Source organism: Perca fluviatilis, chromosome 15, assembly GCF_010015445.1.
Source record: "Perca fluviatilis chromosome 15, GENO_Pfluv_1.0, whole genome shotgun sequence".
NCBI classification, from domain to species: Eukaryota; Metazoa; Chordata; class Actinopteri; order Perciformes; family Percidae; genus Perca; species Perca fluviatilis.
The window spans coordinates 18,942,648-18,955,818 of NC_053126.1; the positions used below are offsets into that span (position 1 = coordinate 18,942,648).

Consider the following 13,171-nt stretch of genomic DNA (forward strand, 5'->3'; position numbering starts at 1 on the left):
TCTGAAATTTGTTAGCCATGTCCCATAAAATCAGACTGCACTCAGGTTAACATCACACTAAAAGATCTACAAACACATACAGAAAGCTATCTTTGACAAATATTGTTAAAGGCACATAACACACACACACACACAACACACACACACACACACACACACACACACACACACACACAGGCGTTTTCATTTAAAGGTCCAATATGTAATATTTGTACTGTAATAAATCCAAAAATGACACCAATGCCTCATCAGATATTAAGGAAACATGTTAAACTGAAATACTATCTTTTCTGACAACAATGCTAATTTCAGTATTTTTTCTTTTTGAAATTTACATTCCGTGACGGAATTTATGTTTATGTTTTGATCTGTGTGTTGTTATCAACGGCCCAGTTTGACAGCCAGGCTGGGTTGCCAGATATACCTGTAAAAACGTAAACCCAGCACGCTACAGCTGTAACGGTAGTACAGCCATGAAAGCAGCAAACAAACAAACAGGATCAACAGAGATAGATTCTACCCGACCTAAAAAAAAGAAAACAGCATGTTTCTAACAGTTGCGTGACCAGAGACATAACAACCCCCTGGTAAATAATGGAGATGTATTTGAAAGATGGAGACAGCTTAGAGCCCAAAAGGACGCAGAGTTGGCTTATTTTCTCTTGAACCGGTAAGCATTAGTGATGGGCATTCCAGCTCTTTTTCGTGAGCCGGCTCGTTTGACTCAGCTCACTGAAAAGAGCCGGCTCTTTTGGCTCACAAACGGCTCTTTAAAAAAATTAATGTTTTGACTATGATAGGTGTGAAAAACAATTGTAATTAAATTATTAAATGAAATGAAATGAGACTGCGTTGCTGTGGGCCGCGGATTAGGCCTACTTGACTGAGTGGATACATCTCCACGTGAGGTGCTGGCTCCAGTCGCTCCACCACCGTCACTAGCGGGACCGCAAGTTTCTCGAAGCTCCGCTAGCTTCACAGTTGGGTTTGGATTCGCGCATGCCGGTGTAGGTTGTACGTAGAACCGGCTTTATATGAGATTTTGTTTTGGCAAATTCTACACTGTGCTTTAACATTGTCTACATCATTAAGATGATTCCAAATGCTGCTGTGCTTCCGACTCATTTTCCTGCTTTTGTTTTGTTTTCAGAGCTGTTTTTCCTCTCCTCTGTCCTCTCCTTCGAGTTTGACAGTGTGTGTGTGTGTGTGTGTGTGTGTGTGTGTGTGTGTGTGTGTGTGTGTGTGTGTGTGTGTGTGTGTGTGATGGCTCGGCCCCTCCCTCATGCCGTATAATTGGTTGACACCTTATGTATGATTGACAGGAACAGAATGTGAGGCTGATCAGACAGTCGAAACTAATGTGTGCCTATATAATTATTTTTTTGTTCTTTGAATTAGTCAATTATTTTAAATAAAATAAAATTCACTCATTATTTCATTATTACTAAATAATTTAATTTCTATAGGCTATATTTTTAAAAATAGAGTCGGCTCTTCGGATATGCGAGCCAGCTCCCGTCATTCACCTACAAGAGCCGGTGTCGTGCCAAGGTACTTATCCCCGCCAGGATTTGTATCCCCTGGCCGCGGGAGCGCGCGTGCAGTCGGAGCGGAGCTTCGGTCCCCTACAGGTTGTCTAGTACAGCTGCAGCTAAACGTTACATAGTGGAAGACTGACGGGGCTTTCCAAAGTAACAAAGGTCTTGTTTATCTACATAAATACGTGTATTTGTCTGTTACAACTAAACGTTACATAGTGGAAGACTCGACAGGGTTTCCATAGTAACAAGGGTCTCATTTATCTACATAAATAGGTGTATTTGTCTGTTACATTAAGGCGACGTGTGAATTGTTTAAGGCGCCGTTTATTATTGTGGATTATTCGACAGTGTTTTTCAAAGTTCCATATTGACATGCTCCGTAGCTATGCCTAGTATCTACGTTAGTCATGTAGGTTAGTGAACAATATCTTTTCCTCGTCTTTGCTAACCCGTCCCTCCCTGCCCTCTAACGTGATTTCTGTTTTAATTTAATTTAGTTTAATATGGCTGTTCAATTAAACGCTTTGTTCACCTGTCTGCCATATAAGTTACATAGGGATACACAAAATATCAGGTGTTTTCACCTGATATAATGTGTATCCCTCTAATAACAAAGGTCTTTCCTACCATTTGTGTTATTTTCTGACTGTACAGAGTCACAATAAATAACTTGAGATAATATGGACATGTTGCTGTTTTTAGCCAAAGGTACATAGGGGATACACAAAATATCGGCCTACCTGTATTTTGTGTATCTCTAAAAGTTCCATCATTTTTACATAAAAATAACGTATAGTGTAAGTTACATAGGGGATACACAAAATATCAGGTGAAAAACAGCCTGATATTTTGTGTATCCCCTAGCAACTTTGGCTAGAAAACAGCAGACATGTCCATATTATCTCAAGTTATTTATTGTGACTCTGTACAGTCAGAAAATACACACATGATGGTAGGAAAGACCCTCTTGCTTAGGAGAGGGGATACACATTATATCAGGTGAAAAACAGCCTGATATTTTGTGTATCCCCTATGTAACTTTGGCTAGAAAACAGCAGACATGTCCATATTATCTCAAGTTATTTATTGTGACTCTGTACAGTCAGAAAATAGCACACATGATGGCAGGAAAGACCCTTTGCTTGTTAGGAGAGGGGATACACATTATATCAGGTGAAAAACAGCCTGATATTTTGTGTATCCCTAATGTAACTTATATGGCAGACAGGTGAACAAAGCGTTTAATTGAACAGCCATATTAAACTAAACTAAATTAAATTAAAACAGAAATCACGTTAGAGGGCAGGGAGGGACGGGTTAGCAAAGACGAGGAAAAGATATTGTTCACTAACCTACATGACTAACGTAGATACTAGGCATAGCTACGGAGCATGTCAATATGGAACTTTGAAAAACACTGTCGAATAATCCACAATAATAAACGGCGCCTTAAACAATTCACACGTCGCCTTAATGTAACAGACAAATACACCTATTTATGTAGATAAATGAGACCCTTGTTACTATGGAAACCCTGTCGAGTCTTCCACTATGTAACGTTTAGTTGTAACAGACAAATACACGTATTTATGTAGATAAACAAGACCCTTGTTACTTTGGAAAGCCCCGTCAGTCTTCCACTATGTAACGTTTAGCTGCAGCTGTACTAGACAACCTGTAGGGGACCGAAGCTCCGCTCCGACTGCACGCGCGCTCCCGCGGCCAGGGGATACAAATCCTGGCGGGGATAAGTACCTTGGCACGACACCGGCTCTTAGAGCCGACTCATTCGCGAACGACCCATCACTAGTAAGCATTAGCTTCAGGCTAATTTATCACAGCTACTAGGGACGGGCATTTTATGTCATTTCAACATTTGTGTTCTCACATTGAATTATATAGCTAGAGTACCCGAGTTGGTTACTCGCAAAAACAATTGAGACACAGCCAGTAAAGTGATCCCGACTGGTCCTGGCTAACGCCGCCATGCTAACCCTGCTACCTGTTAACGTTACCGGAGAACCAGGCAAGCAGCCCATGGCTGTTTACAGCGTGTAGCCTCGTCAGCGGCTGGAGCCGACAACGGTGAGTTATTTTAAACCACGAGAGGGGGGCTGTAAATCGGAAAGAGAGGACTGTGAGTTTGCAGTGTGTTTAGCGATTTTGCCGCCATAATTCTAAGCCAATGAAGTGTTCGTCGTCGGTAAGGTAGTGGTATTTTTAAGCGTTTCGTATTGTAATTCTAAGCCGAGGAAGTGTGCCTGACTGGCGTGTGGAGAGGACAGCGAGGTTGTTGTGTTTTAGCGGTTCATACTGTAATTTTAAGCCGAAAAAGTGTGTGTCTGTCAGTTGGTTACAGAGCTCCGCGTGAACACGGGGCTTTTATGACTGTCAATATAGCCAGCATCTACCGTTAGCTACTCCGCTGTGCTGTGGAGTAATGTCTGGCTATGTGAGAAAAGTGTCTTAGCAACGTTGTTGTGAATGCTGCGGTCTCAGCCTGGCAACCCCCGTGAACTTCGAGTCTGGGCAGGAGGGGGCGGGAGAGACGACTCTCCAGTATTTTGAATTGGTAGTGCAGTAACTATTTTAACCGCTAGCTGCCAGTATTACACACAATATTACATATTGCACCTTTAACCTGGCTAATTAGACCTTCTCCCAGGACTGCGTGGGTGTGTTTAGGCTGATTGATTGACATCTTCCTGAGTCTGTTAGCTTGGCTGCACCTGTTAGGGCAGGACACATGACACCTTTATAATTCGTATTGGTAGAAAAGATTTGTGACCCAATAAATTCCCATCTAAGCTCCGGCCGCCCTTCAACACTGAGCAGAGGTCTAATCAGCCAGAATTTGTTGTGGGTGTTCAGAGACTTCAATAGACAAATTATTTACTGAGAGAATTAGTTTAAACAATATTCCTGCTTTGTTTATTAATCTCCATAGTCATTTAGATTGAAGTCGGGGATTTCCGGGAGTCTGTTCCTACATGAAAACCTTTGAACACCAGTCACTCTTCAACACTAGACTGTTACTGTGACTCTGCCTCTGACACAGTATGCCAAATGCCTTAATGTTTATTGCTTAGTGTATATAATGAAATACATTACGTCTACCATCTATAATATATCTCATGTCATACACTTGAACTGTTTGAGCTCCTATTATATTTTTATGCACTGTGACATATGACCTGCAAAACCAACTGATCTTGTACTTTCAGTTTGTACTCTGTGCTGTTAAAATGGTCACAAGTAGTTTGGATTGTAAAATCAGCACGATATGTCCTTTTACAAGTTACCATGAAAACAGACCATCACCTACTGTACTGTGTAAAGCGAATTGTTCTCAGAAGCTAAAGTTGGATGGGAGAAGAGTATTGACTATAGCCCAGGGACAGGTCATTGGTACTGTGCTTATGCAACTGTTCCTGGAAGCGCATTTCCCCCATACTCTAGCACAAACACAACAAGGAGTGAACAGTTATAGATACGATCCACTACACTGGAAATCCTTGCCTATGTCTTGCCTAGTCACTAGGGCCATTGCCAAATTATCAACAAATAGATGCAATAAATGACACTTGGACGTAGATTTACCAAAATAAGAGCTTTTTAATTCCATCAACTAAAGTGCTGAACAAGAAAATAGCTATTTTCCCTTTTAGATGTTTCAGCACTGAGCAGGAGTCACTTGTCTGTACTTTATCCCACAATTTTACAAAGAAACACAATCATTTGAAACCATGCATGCATTCCTGTCCCTAAAGTAAATACATATGTACAAGAAAGTAAATAAATTAGCTTGTGGCTTTTAAATAAATAGTTTTAAGTATGTTCAATGTGTCAAAATATGAGTGAGTGAAAAAAGAAGATCCAGCCTCCTGTGTAAGACAAGTGTTGATAGCAGGGAGAGCAGGGTTTGGTTATGGTTGAAGGGTCCGTAGTGGATGTGGATGGAGGGGGAGGTCAAAGGGATCGCCTCATGTTGACCGCCTTCTCAATGGCGCCTCCTGCTGGTTCCTGTAAAGCACCGCTGCTCGTGACTCGAAGGCAGTGACCATCTGCTTAACCACTTCGTCAAAGAACACGCTGGCCAGCTGAGAGTGCAGGAGAGACTTGAACTCAAATGACACCTGTAGAAGACACAGGAGGGGGACAAACACATTAGCTAACAGTTTGTGAGACTCTAGTTTATTCAATTATCCGAATATAGACCCATATCTCTAGCTCTCTCTCTTTTTTTTGTATAGAGGGGAACATTACAGATTACAAAAATCAAGTCTTTGGCAGACTTAAAAGTCGTTTAGACTTTTACTTCCTTTAAATGTTCGTTGATAATCAGTCTTATTTAACCTTCTGGCTGACCCTGATGTAATCTGAGCCAACAATGTTCCCGGCCCTGACAGCTATTTCAGGCCACCTGAGACACCAACATGCTTACTCATGACCAAACTTAGAGCATAATGAGATTTTACGCAACACTTCCTTCGAGTCAGTAATCCATTCACAATAGTACAGGAACAAAGACGTGGAATTAGTCTCTCCTCAAGCAATGAAATGTGCAAGCTGATCTCTCAAGTCCCATGGGCAACTTGTTCTTTTGTGATGAATTAATTATAATTGTTTCACAGCGATTTTATTCATGTCAATGTTTACTTTATTCTATTTTCATTGCAGGATTCTACCCCCCCACCCCAAGTCCTGATATATCAAATTACCTTGGGTGCTGCAAAAAAAAAAAAAAAAAAGGATTTTCCTCACGACTCTCAGTGTCAGATATTAATTTTATCTTATACACTTACATAGAAGTTCACTTTACAGGAGGCTGGTTGGTCTTTGGCTCCAGGGGCAAACCTCCATATGGTTTCAAGATGGCTGAAGAGGGATCCATCAGTACACACAGCCTGTTTGAAAAGAAATTACCCTTTATTTATAATTGACTGTTAAAAGGCAATGAACATACACTGGGTCAAAATGTATTGTTTGAGAAAATAAGTAGGTATTTGTTATGGTTGTTTTCTGGAGCTATACGACTAGGACTTACCCTGACTTGGTGGTTTGGGACGACGGTGACTTCAGAGGTGTAGCGCTCCACGATGGGGGGGAAACCTATTTCAAGGTCCGCCCAGATGTTGCCATTTCGACCTTTCGTGACCCGAGACTTCTTGCACCAGGGAACAAAGTGCTGGTACTGGTCCACACTGGCCACCACATTGTACATCTGCTCTAGAGTATACCTGAGCACACAATCACATGAAGACAGGGTCACATCCATTGAGAAGATAGCACCATTTACTGCTCAGTCTTAAAGATTTTGTAACCTTTTTTTGTAGTTTACTTTAGTGAAAAATGCTGATCACAATTTCTCAGAGCCCAAGGTGACATCTACAAATAGCTTGGTTTGTCCAACTAACAGTCCAAAACTCAAAGAAATCCTGTACACTGATATGCAAGACAAATAAAATTCATTTTTCAAGTAGCCAAAAATGTTTGCTTTACTTTGAGTTTTTAATTTCTTTTACTTACTAATAGAATTGTAATAAATGTTGTGTATTTCGGTTGGTTATTGTCTACTTATCTCAGTGGTTTTCAACATGTTAGGATACCATATCAGGGCACTCACCCTAATGTCCGGCACTCGGTGTACTCCATTCTGCGGGCGCTGATGGGAGCAGCCAGGTTGATGAAGCTGCGGCTGGGTGTGCTGACAGGGACGGCGGGGAAGAGAGGCAGGCTGGCCCTTCTCGCTGCCAGGGCACCACAGGAGCCCCACAAGTGTCTAAAGGGAGGGAATTATATATATGGGAAGGGACAATGAGTTTGTGGGAAATACACGAAGAACATCACAGCTTCATTCAGTGAGAGGACCTGCCTAACAGAGTTGACCCACAGTAGGCTATTTATGTTGTAAATTGACAGTTTGAATGTATGAGCATCAATTCATATATAAACCGAGATATTTTAAGTGAAAGCAAACCATTCATTAATACCTTTCTGAAGACAAATTGGATTCATATGGCCATAATATTTCCCCCAATCATTTCTCACTCAGACAACCGACTGGCTGGTTATTGAATGCAAGGTTCTCTGCCAAATGTTCCTTCACTCACACGAAATTAAGTCCACAACCCATTCATAATAACCAGAGACGGTTTCTTTAATAATCTCCGGAACTGTTGTGGGACAGCCACATGTCAAAAACCGCAGGACTAATACAATTCAATCTAATAATTCCTGAGTAGGCTAATTCTACCTGTACGCATCTCTCTGGGGAGACCCATTCTCACTCACCTTGTATTTACTCTTTTACTGTTTCCTCCCGCAACTTTTGCGGAGTGAGCTTCAGACATCTCCAGCAGTGCCCTGAAGAGGAGAGGAGTCGTTTTGTTGGTCATGGTGAAGTTTTTGTAACACAGGTTTTCAGGAGAGACGCCGGTATTTCCTCCCCCCTCAGCAGCAGAAGCAGTAGCAGCAACCTGTCTGTGTTCTTCTGACTGATGAGTCTCGCTCTACTTGCCAAGAAAAGCAGTGACGTAACGAGAGGCTGCAGCCAATCAGAGAGAAAGGTTGATCAAGCGATCACTTAGCTATGTAATTCCTAAATGCACAAAATAACCAATTCAAGATATTCAGATAACTTATATGTTTTTACTGGCTTACGAAATTGCCAAATTAGACTATTTTCAAATTAATTAAAAATGTCTTATTGCAATTGAAAGTTTCTCAGTTCAGGGGTGGAAATGTATGTATATTTAAATACCTTAAACACATGGCAACGTTTGTGAAGAACTGCAAGACAGGACCATCTAGCCTACTACTCAGAGCTAATCTCCTCTTTTACTCAGAGACAGACACACAAACATGGATTTCAGAATTAACATTTACACTCTTGTCACCTAAAAATAGATGATAAGCAAATACAGATGTGTTGCTTTATAAATTAGTAAGCAAATGTGGCACATATGACTCATACTCACAGCCTTGATTTAGAGAGGTTGTTACGAGCAAGTCAAAGTCTAAATGATAGCCTGCCATGTGGTTCAGCTGATGAACATGCAAGGTGTGCGCGTGGTTCACCTGGACTTTGGTGCTGCGGAATAAAGGTTATTATCAACATTCCAAATAACTGTAGAAATGTTTAAAGCAGAGCAAAGTATCACCAAGCAGCAGCCAAAACTAATACATCAACTAAAATCAAATGTTTAAACTACGATAGAAGGATAACTAGGGTGCTACAGTATTAAGTGGCTGTGCGGTAACAGTCAGAACTGGTAGTGCATGATCCATTTCAGGATCTTTAGACTGGAATTAAGGCATTTGATTAGGGAGGGATTTAAGAACCTCAGTCAAACTAACCTGTCTCAGACTATAAGAGAAGATACACTTGGGTTTAACAGTCCCTAGCCTGATCCCACAATTACACAAGGGATGGATGCTGTTCCAGCTGGCTCACATTCAGGCTTCTGATCCCTCTTTGTACAGTTCCGTGATTCAAAAGCCCAACTGAGACACTTAAACCTCCTCCTTACATTTTACTATTACAATTCAGAAAGACATGTCCTAACTTTTCACAGCTTTTAAATGACCTCTTTTAGATTTCTGTTGAAATAGAAAGGTACTAGAGGTATTACGGTAACAAATATAGGATTTTCTTTTTGTCTGTTTATGCAATTTGTTGTCTCAGGACTACACTGGAGTCATGAAGTCACTGCATTATATCACTGAATATGGACTTCCAATTCACATATTTTATTAACAGATGTATTAATCATTGAAAGGCCTTTCAATAAGCCAAAGAGCTCAACTGTGTGTCTGCACAGTAGATGTCATCCCAAGTACACAACCTGTCAAAGTAGATATTGCTCAATTTGTCACAGAGTTAAAGATCACTGTGTGCTAAATTCTCCACTAAAGACCCATGAGGATTAAAAAGTCCAGACTGCCACAGAATATCTGACATACAGTATGTTTGTGTGTTCTTTGTGGCAATATGTACAGAGGACTGAGAGAGAATCCACTTCTAGGTTAAAGGATGTTTCCAGTCTAATCTACCAGTTATTTTTCCTCTCTACATTTTCTTTTAATAAAAGTGCTTGTTCCACTTCAACAAAATACTATATCTCCTGATTATTAATATGACATTTCCATAAATACATAGACTATCTAATGGGAAAAATGCTTTCTTGTGTTCCTTATAATATATAATTCTTGTGACACTCTATTATGGATAGATAGAGAGCAGAAATAAGTAAGGTACACCAATACAATCTGCAGTGAGTGTAAAACAGATATCACTCAAACTCATTTCAGTTCAATTCAAAGGCTATATTCATTTATCCCTCAAGGGGCAATTTAAGGCAAGCAGTTCAGCAAATACTAGTAAAGATATACAATGTACAATATCATTAATTCATGTAAAGATCTTTGCATATTTTCCTTTCACTGCCAGTGGAGAAACTCCTTTATTTCGTTTCATGCTTTGGAGCGAGGAAGTTATTTTCTGTCCGCTAAGAATAGCCAATCAAACATTACTTAAGGAAATTCTTGGAGTGTTTTACATTTAACAATGTAGTGGGAACCTGTCAAGAAGCACACCGATCCCTGTGAAAATATGCCAACGTGTGGTAAGAACACTATCAAATGACTGGAATGTAAAAGCTGTTGTGTCACTAAAAACACATTTCCTCATCAAATAGTTCTCCACCAAAAAGAAAATGGTCAGTTTTTATATTTATAGCTTTATATTGTGATAAGGAATGTACTTTTTGATAAGTGACATACAAAAATAGAAACATGGAGTCACTGTGAACTCTACTAAAAAAAAACTGAACTTACTGCCCTTTCCAGTTGAGAAACCACAGTGAGTCACAGCGCGTCAACTTTATTCATTATATCAAAACCGAAAGAGCAAAGGTATTCACCTAAAGCACATAAAGACAAAGATGAGCAAGTATTGGCTTGGTTGAAAACAAGGCAAAATTATTGTTCCTCAGCTGAGAACATGGTTTTGCTCAAAGCACTGATGTACCGCAAGCCATCTGGCTCTGAGATCTTTAGTCTGGTGAGAGGTGGCACGACACCGCTGGTGAAGTATCTGAATGCAGGGCTGGGTGACTGGATGGCATCCAGAAATACCTTGAAGACAAAAACAAACACACCACAGCGGTTAGACGTAAAACGGCTCTTATATTGACACCAAATACTGTCCATTTGTTGTGATGAACTCAACCTATATCAGTATTCTGATGGAAGTGTATACAAATACAATTACGAGTAAAAGTATATCATTCAAAATTTTACTTCAGGTGAAAATCAAGTCAAAGTAAAAGTAAACAAGTAAAAGTTCTCAATATGGAGACTGGCTCCTGTTTTTGTTATATTATTATACTATTTGATGATGATTAATGTTACACATGTTATTGTACAATATTGTAGTTGGATGAGGTGGAGCTGAATCCTGCTGGACAGATTAATCTTTACCTGTGCATCATATATTGTAAGCTCATCATTTTGTATGTCGGTCTTGAACTGGAAAGTAACTGTATATTTATATATATCTCATCAACATACCTTTACAATGTCCTCAGTGTCCTGTGCTGCGTTTTGGAAAACGGAGCCACAGTGCTGCAGGTATTTTTCATAGAGGCTGAGTGTGAGAGCATCGACCTGTTGGAGACACGTATCCCCAAGCTCAACCTTCTGCAGGTTGACCAGAAAGTCAGTGTTGACTGGACCACACTCAATGAGACTCACACTGCAGGATGAAGCATAAGCAACATTTACAGTTTCCAGTTAACAGCCTCTGAACAAAGGAAACAAGATGCAGGAAAACATTCAAACTCACTGGATGTTGAAGTGTTGCAGCAGGACAGCCAAACTCTCACATGCTCCCTCTATTGCAAATTTACTGGCACAGTACACCTCATTAAAGGGGAGACCTGTAAGAGAGCATGAAGCACGAAGATGGCTTATTTTGGCAATTTCCCGCACGGCAGCAAGCATCAACACGATTTGCCGTCAAATCATTAGAAAAACTGCACACGCGGAACACTGTTGACATTCAGTGATTCCTCATGCATGGGCTTGTCTCACCTTGAAGCCCTCCAGTGCTCCCGGTGACGAGAATCCGGCCCTGGCCCTGAGCCTTCATCTCCGGCAGGAAAGCCTGGATGGTCTGGATGGTACCAAGGAGATTGACCTCCAGAATCTGCCTCATTGAGTCTAAGGACAGCACCTCCAGCGGCCCCATCAAACCCACGCCAGCATTAGACACTGTGAGTAGTAAAGGTAAGCCCATTAACACACAGAAAGTACAATCTCAAGGGAACACACTGACACAAGAGCATACCGAGAATGTCCACTCGTTTCTCCACAACCCTGTCCCTCGCATCCAGGATGGACTGCCGGCTGGTCACGTCCATTTGGAGTATGTCCAAGGTATCCTTGTGCAGGCTTTTCACGCACTCTAAAAGACGCTCTTTCTTTGCCAGGTTTCTCATCGTGGCATACACTAAACAGAAATCAGCACTAAGTGGCATGTCTTGATAAAGTTTTCACAATGCTATCAAACGTTTTATTTATACAAATCTCACATATGCTGCAGAATATCTCTGTCTGCTGTATCAAGTCATTTGTTAAGTCCAGTATCACATACAGAGCATACAGTACAACATTACATACTGCGGGGTAGGAAGACCATTAACATCAACAGTTCCTGACCCAGTGCAAGCTTTCTAAGAAAGGCACTTAAGGCATACAACAGAAAAGTGTGTCAGCTGTGGTTACCTTTGAATGTTTTGTTGGGGTCAGAGGCTAGCCGGACGGCCAGGCTAAGACCGATCCCCGAGGAGCAGCCTGTGATCAGCACTACCTTCTTGTCCATGGAGTCTGGCTCACGAAATGTCTGCTTCAATAGAGAGCAGCTGCAGCATGGAGGTTAATGCTCTGTTTTTATTCTAAAGCACTATGTTACTGTGTTTTGAAAGGGGCTATATAAATAAAGTTTGTTTTTATTATAAGATTGGAGGCATGTGAAAACTCGTCTTCTTAGTGTTTCCACATATTTCGCTATCACAAGGCCAGTTAATCCTAAACATCTTCCTGTTATCGGCCACCTGGAGTCCTCCCAGTTTTTCACATGTCCTTGTTAGTATAGTTGATTTTTTTTCTATTGAGACAGGCATGTGGGAAACATTACTGCGTTTGTGTGTGTGTGGGATTGCATAGGGTTGTTTATACTTCCAATGACATACATGATTAATGGTGTAAATGTATATTGCATGTATTTTATATATACAAATCTTTCTGTGACTGCTGGGGGCGTGCCCTTATTTATTTCAATTAAATTGGCTTTTGAGCATGATAATAATGCTCTAGTTAGCTCTGCCATGCAGTACCTGTTTATCCTGTAAATTGCACCACTAATATCAGCACCAGATGGCAGCAAAACATCATAATATCAGTCAGACTGACCTCTGCCTGCTCCATTGGCCACATTACAGTAAGACAATGAGGCTGAGAATAGCCAGAAAGCTTCACAATGGCTTTGAGTTCAAGGGATGGAGGAGGGAAATTGCTAAGTGCTGTTCTCATAAGGTCTCTGATTTCGGAGACCCTGCAACCTTGTC

At 40.9% G+C, this 13,171-nt stretch overlaps 2 protein-coding genes across 3 annotated transcripts; both read right to left on the reverse strand.

Annotated features, from left to right (window-relative positions):
• Window positions 1–5,136: 5,136 nt before the first annotated feature.
• si:ch73-141c7.1 (coenzyme Q-binding protein COQ10 homolog, mitochondrial) lies at window positions 5,137–8,056 on the reverse strand. Its single transcript, XM_039825986.1, has 5 exons — window positions 7,836–8,056; window positions 7,168–7,323; window positions 6,589–6,781; window positions 6,347–6,448; window positions 5,137–5,677 (listed from the first exon to the last, which is right to left on the reverse strand). Exons 1-5 carry the CDS (start codon window positions 7,937–7,939, stop codon window positions 5,525–5,527), a joined length of 708 nt encoding a protein of 235 aa, XP_039681920.1. The 5' UTR covers window positions 7,940–8,056; the 3' UTR covers window positions 5,137–5,524.
• Window positions 8,057–9,854: 1,798 nt separating this feature from the next.
• hsd17b1 (hydroxysteroid (17-beta) dehydrogenase 1) lies at window positions 9,855–12,480 on the reverse strand. 2 transcript variants are annotated; one of them, XM_039825984.1, is made up of 6 exons: window positions 12,330–12,480; window positions 11,893–12,054; window positions 11,637–11,816; window positions 11,389–11,482; window positions 11,115–11,298; window positions 9,855–10,679 (listed from the first exon to the last, which is right to left on the reverse strand). In XM_039825984.1, exons 1-6 carry the CDS (start codon window positions 12,424–12,426, stop codon window positions 10,524–10,526), a joined length of 873 nt encoding a protein of 290 aa, XP_039681918.1. In that variant the 5' UTR covers window positions 12,427–12,480; the 3' UTR covers window positions 9,855–10,523. The 2 variants fall into 2 exon arrangements, with proteins under 2 accessions (XP_039681918.1, XP_039681919.1); XM_039825985.1 differs by lacking the exon at window positions 11,893–12,054.
• Between the last annotated feature and the right edge of the window lie 691 nt (window positions 12,481–13,171).

What these genes read in the sequence shown, in the direction of transcription:
- si:ch73-141c7.1 (XM_039825986.1), bottom strand. Translation starts at nt 7,939, where the DNA reads ATGACCAACAAAACGACTCCTCTCCTCTTCAGGGCACTGCTGGAGATG. An exon ending in AGTAAAAGAGTAAATACAAG is followed by an intron (nt 7,324 to 7,835) that starts GTGAGTGAGAAT and finishes CCCTCCCTTTAG; the next exon opens with ACACTTGTGGGGCTCCTGTG. An exon ending in CCTGTAAAGTGAACTTCTAT is followed by an intron (nt 5,678 to 6,346) that starts GTAAGTGTATAA and finishes TGTCTTCTACAG; the next exon opens with GTGTCATTTGAGTTCAAGTC.
- hsd17b1 (XM_039825984.1), bottom strand. Translation starts at nt 12,426, where the DNA reads ATGGACAAGAAGGTAGTGCTGATCACAGGCTGCTCCTCGGGGATCGGT. An exon ending in CCCCAACAAAACATTCAAAG is followed by an intron (nt 12,055 to 12,329) that starts GTAACCACAGCT and finishes ATTTCTGTTTAG; the next exon opens with TGTATGCCACGATGAGAAAC. An exon ending in ACACTGAGGACATTGTAAAG is followed by an intron (nt 10,680 to 11,114) that starts GTATGTTGATGA and finishes TTTGTCTTCAAG; the next exon opens with GTATTTCTGGATGCCATCCA.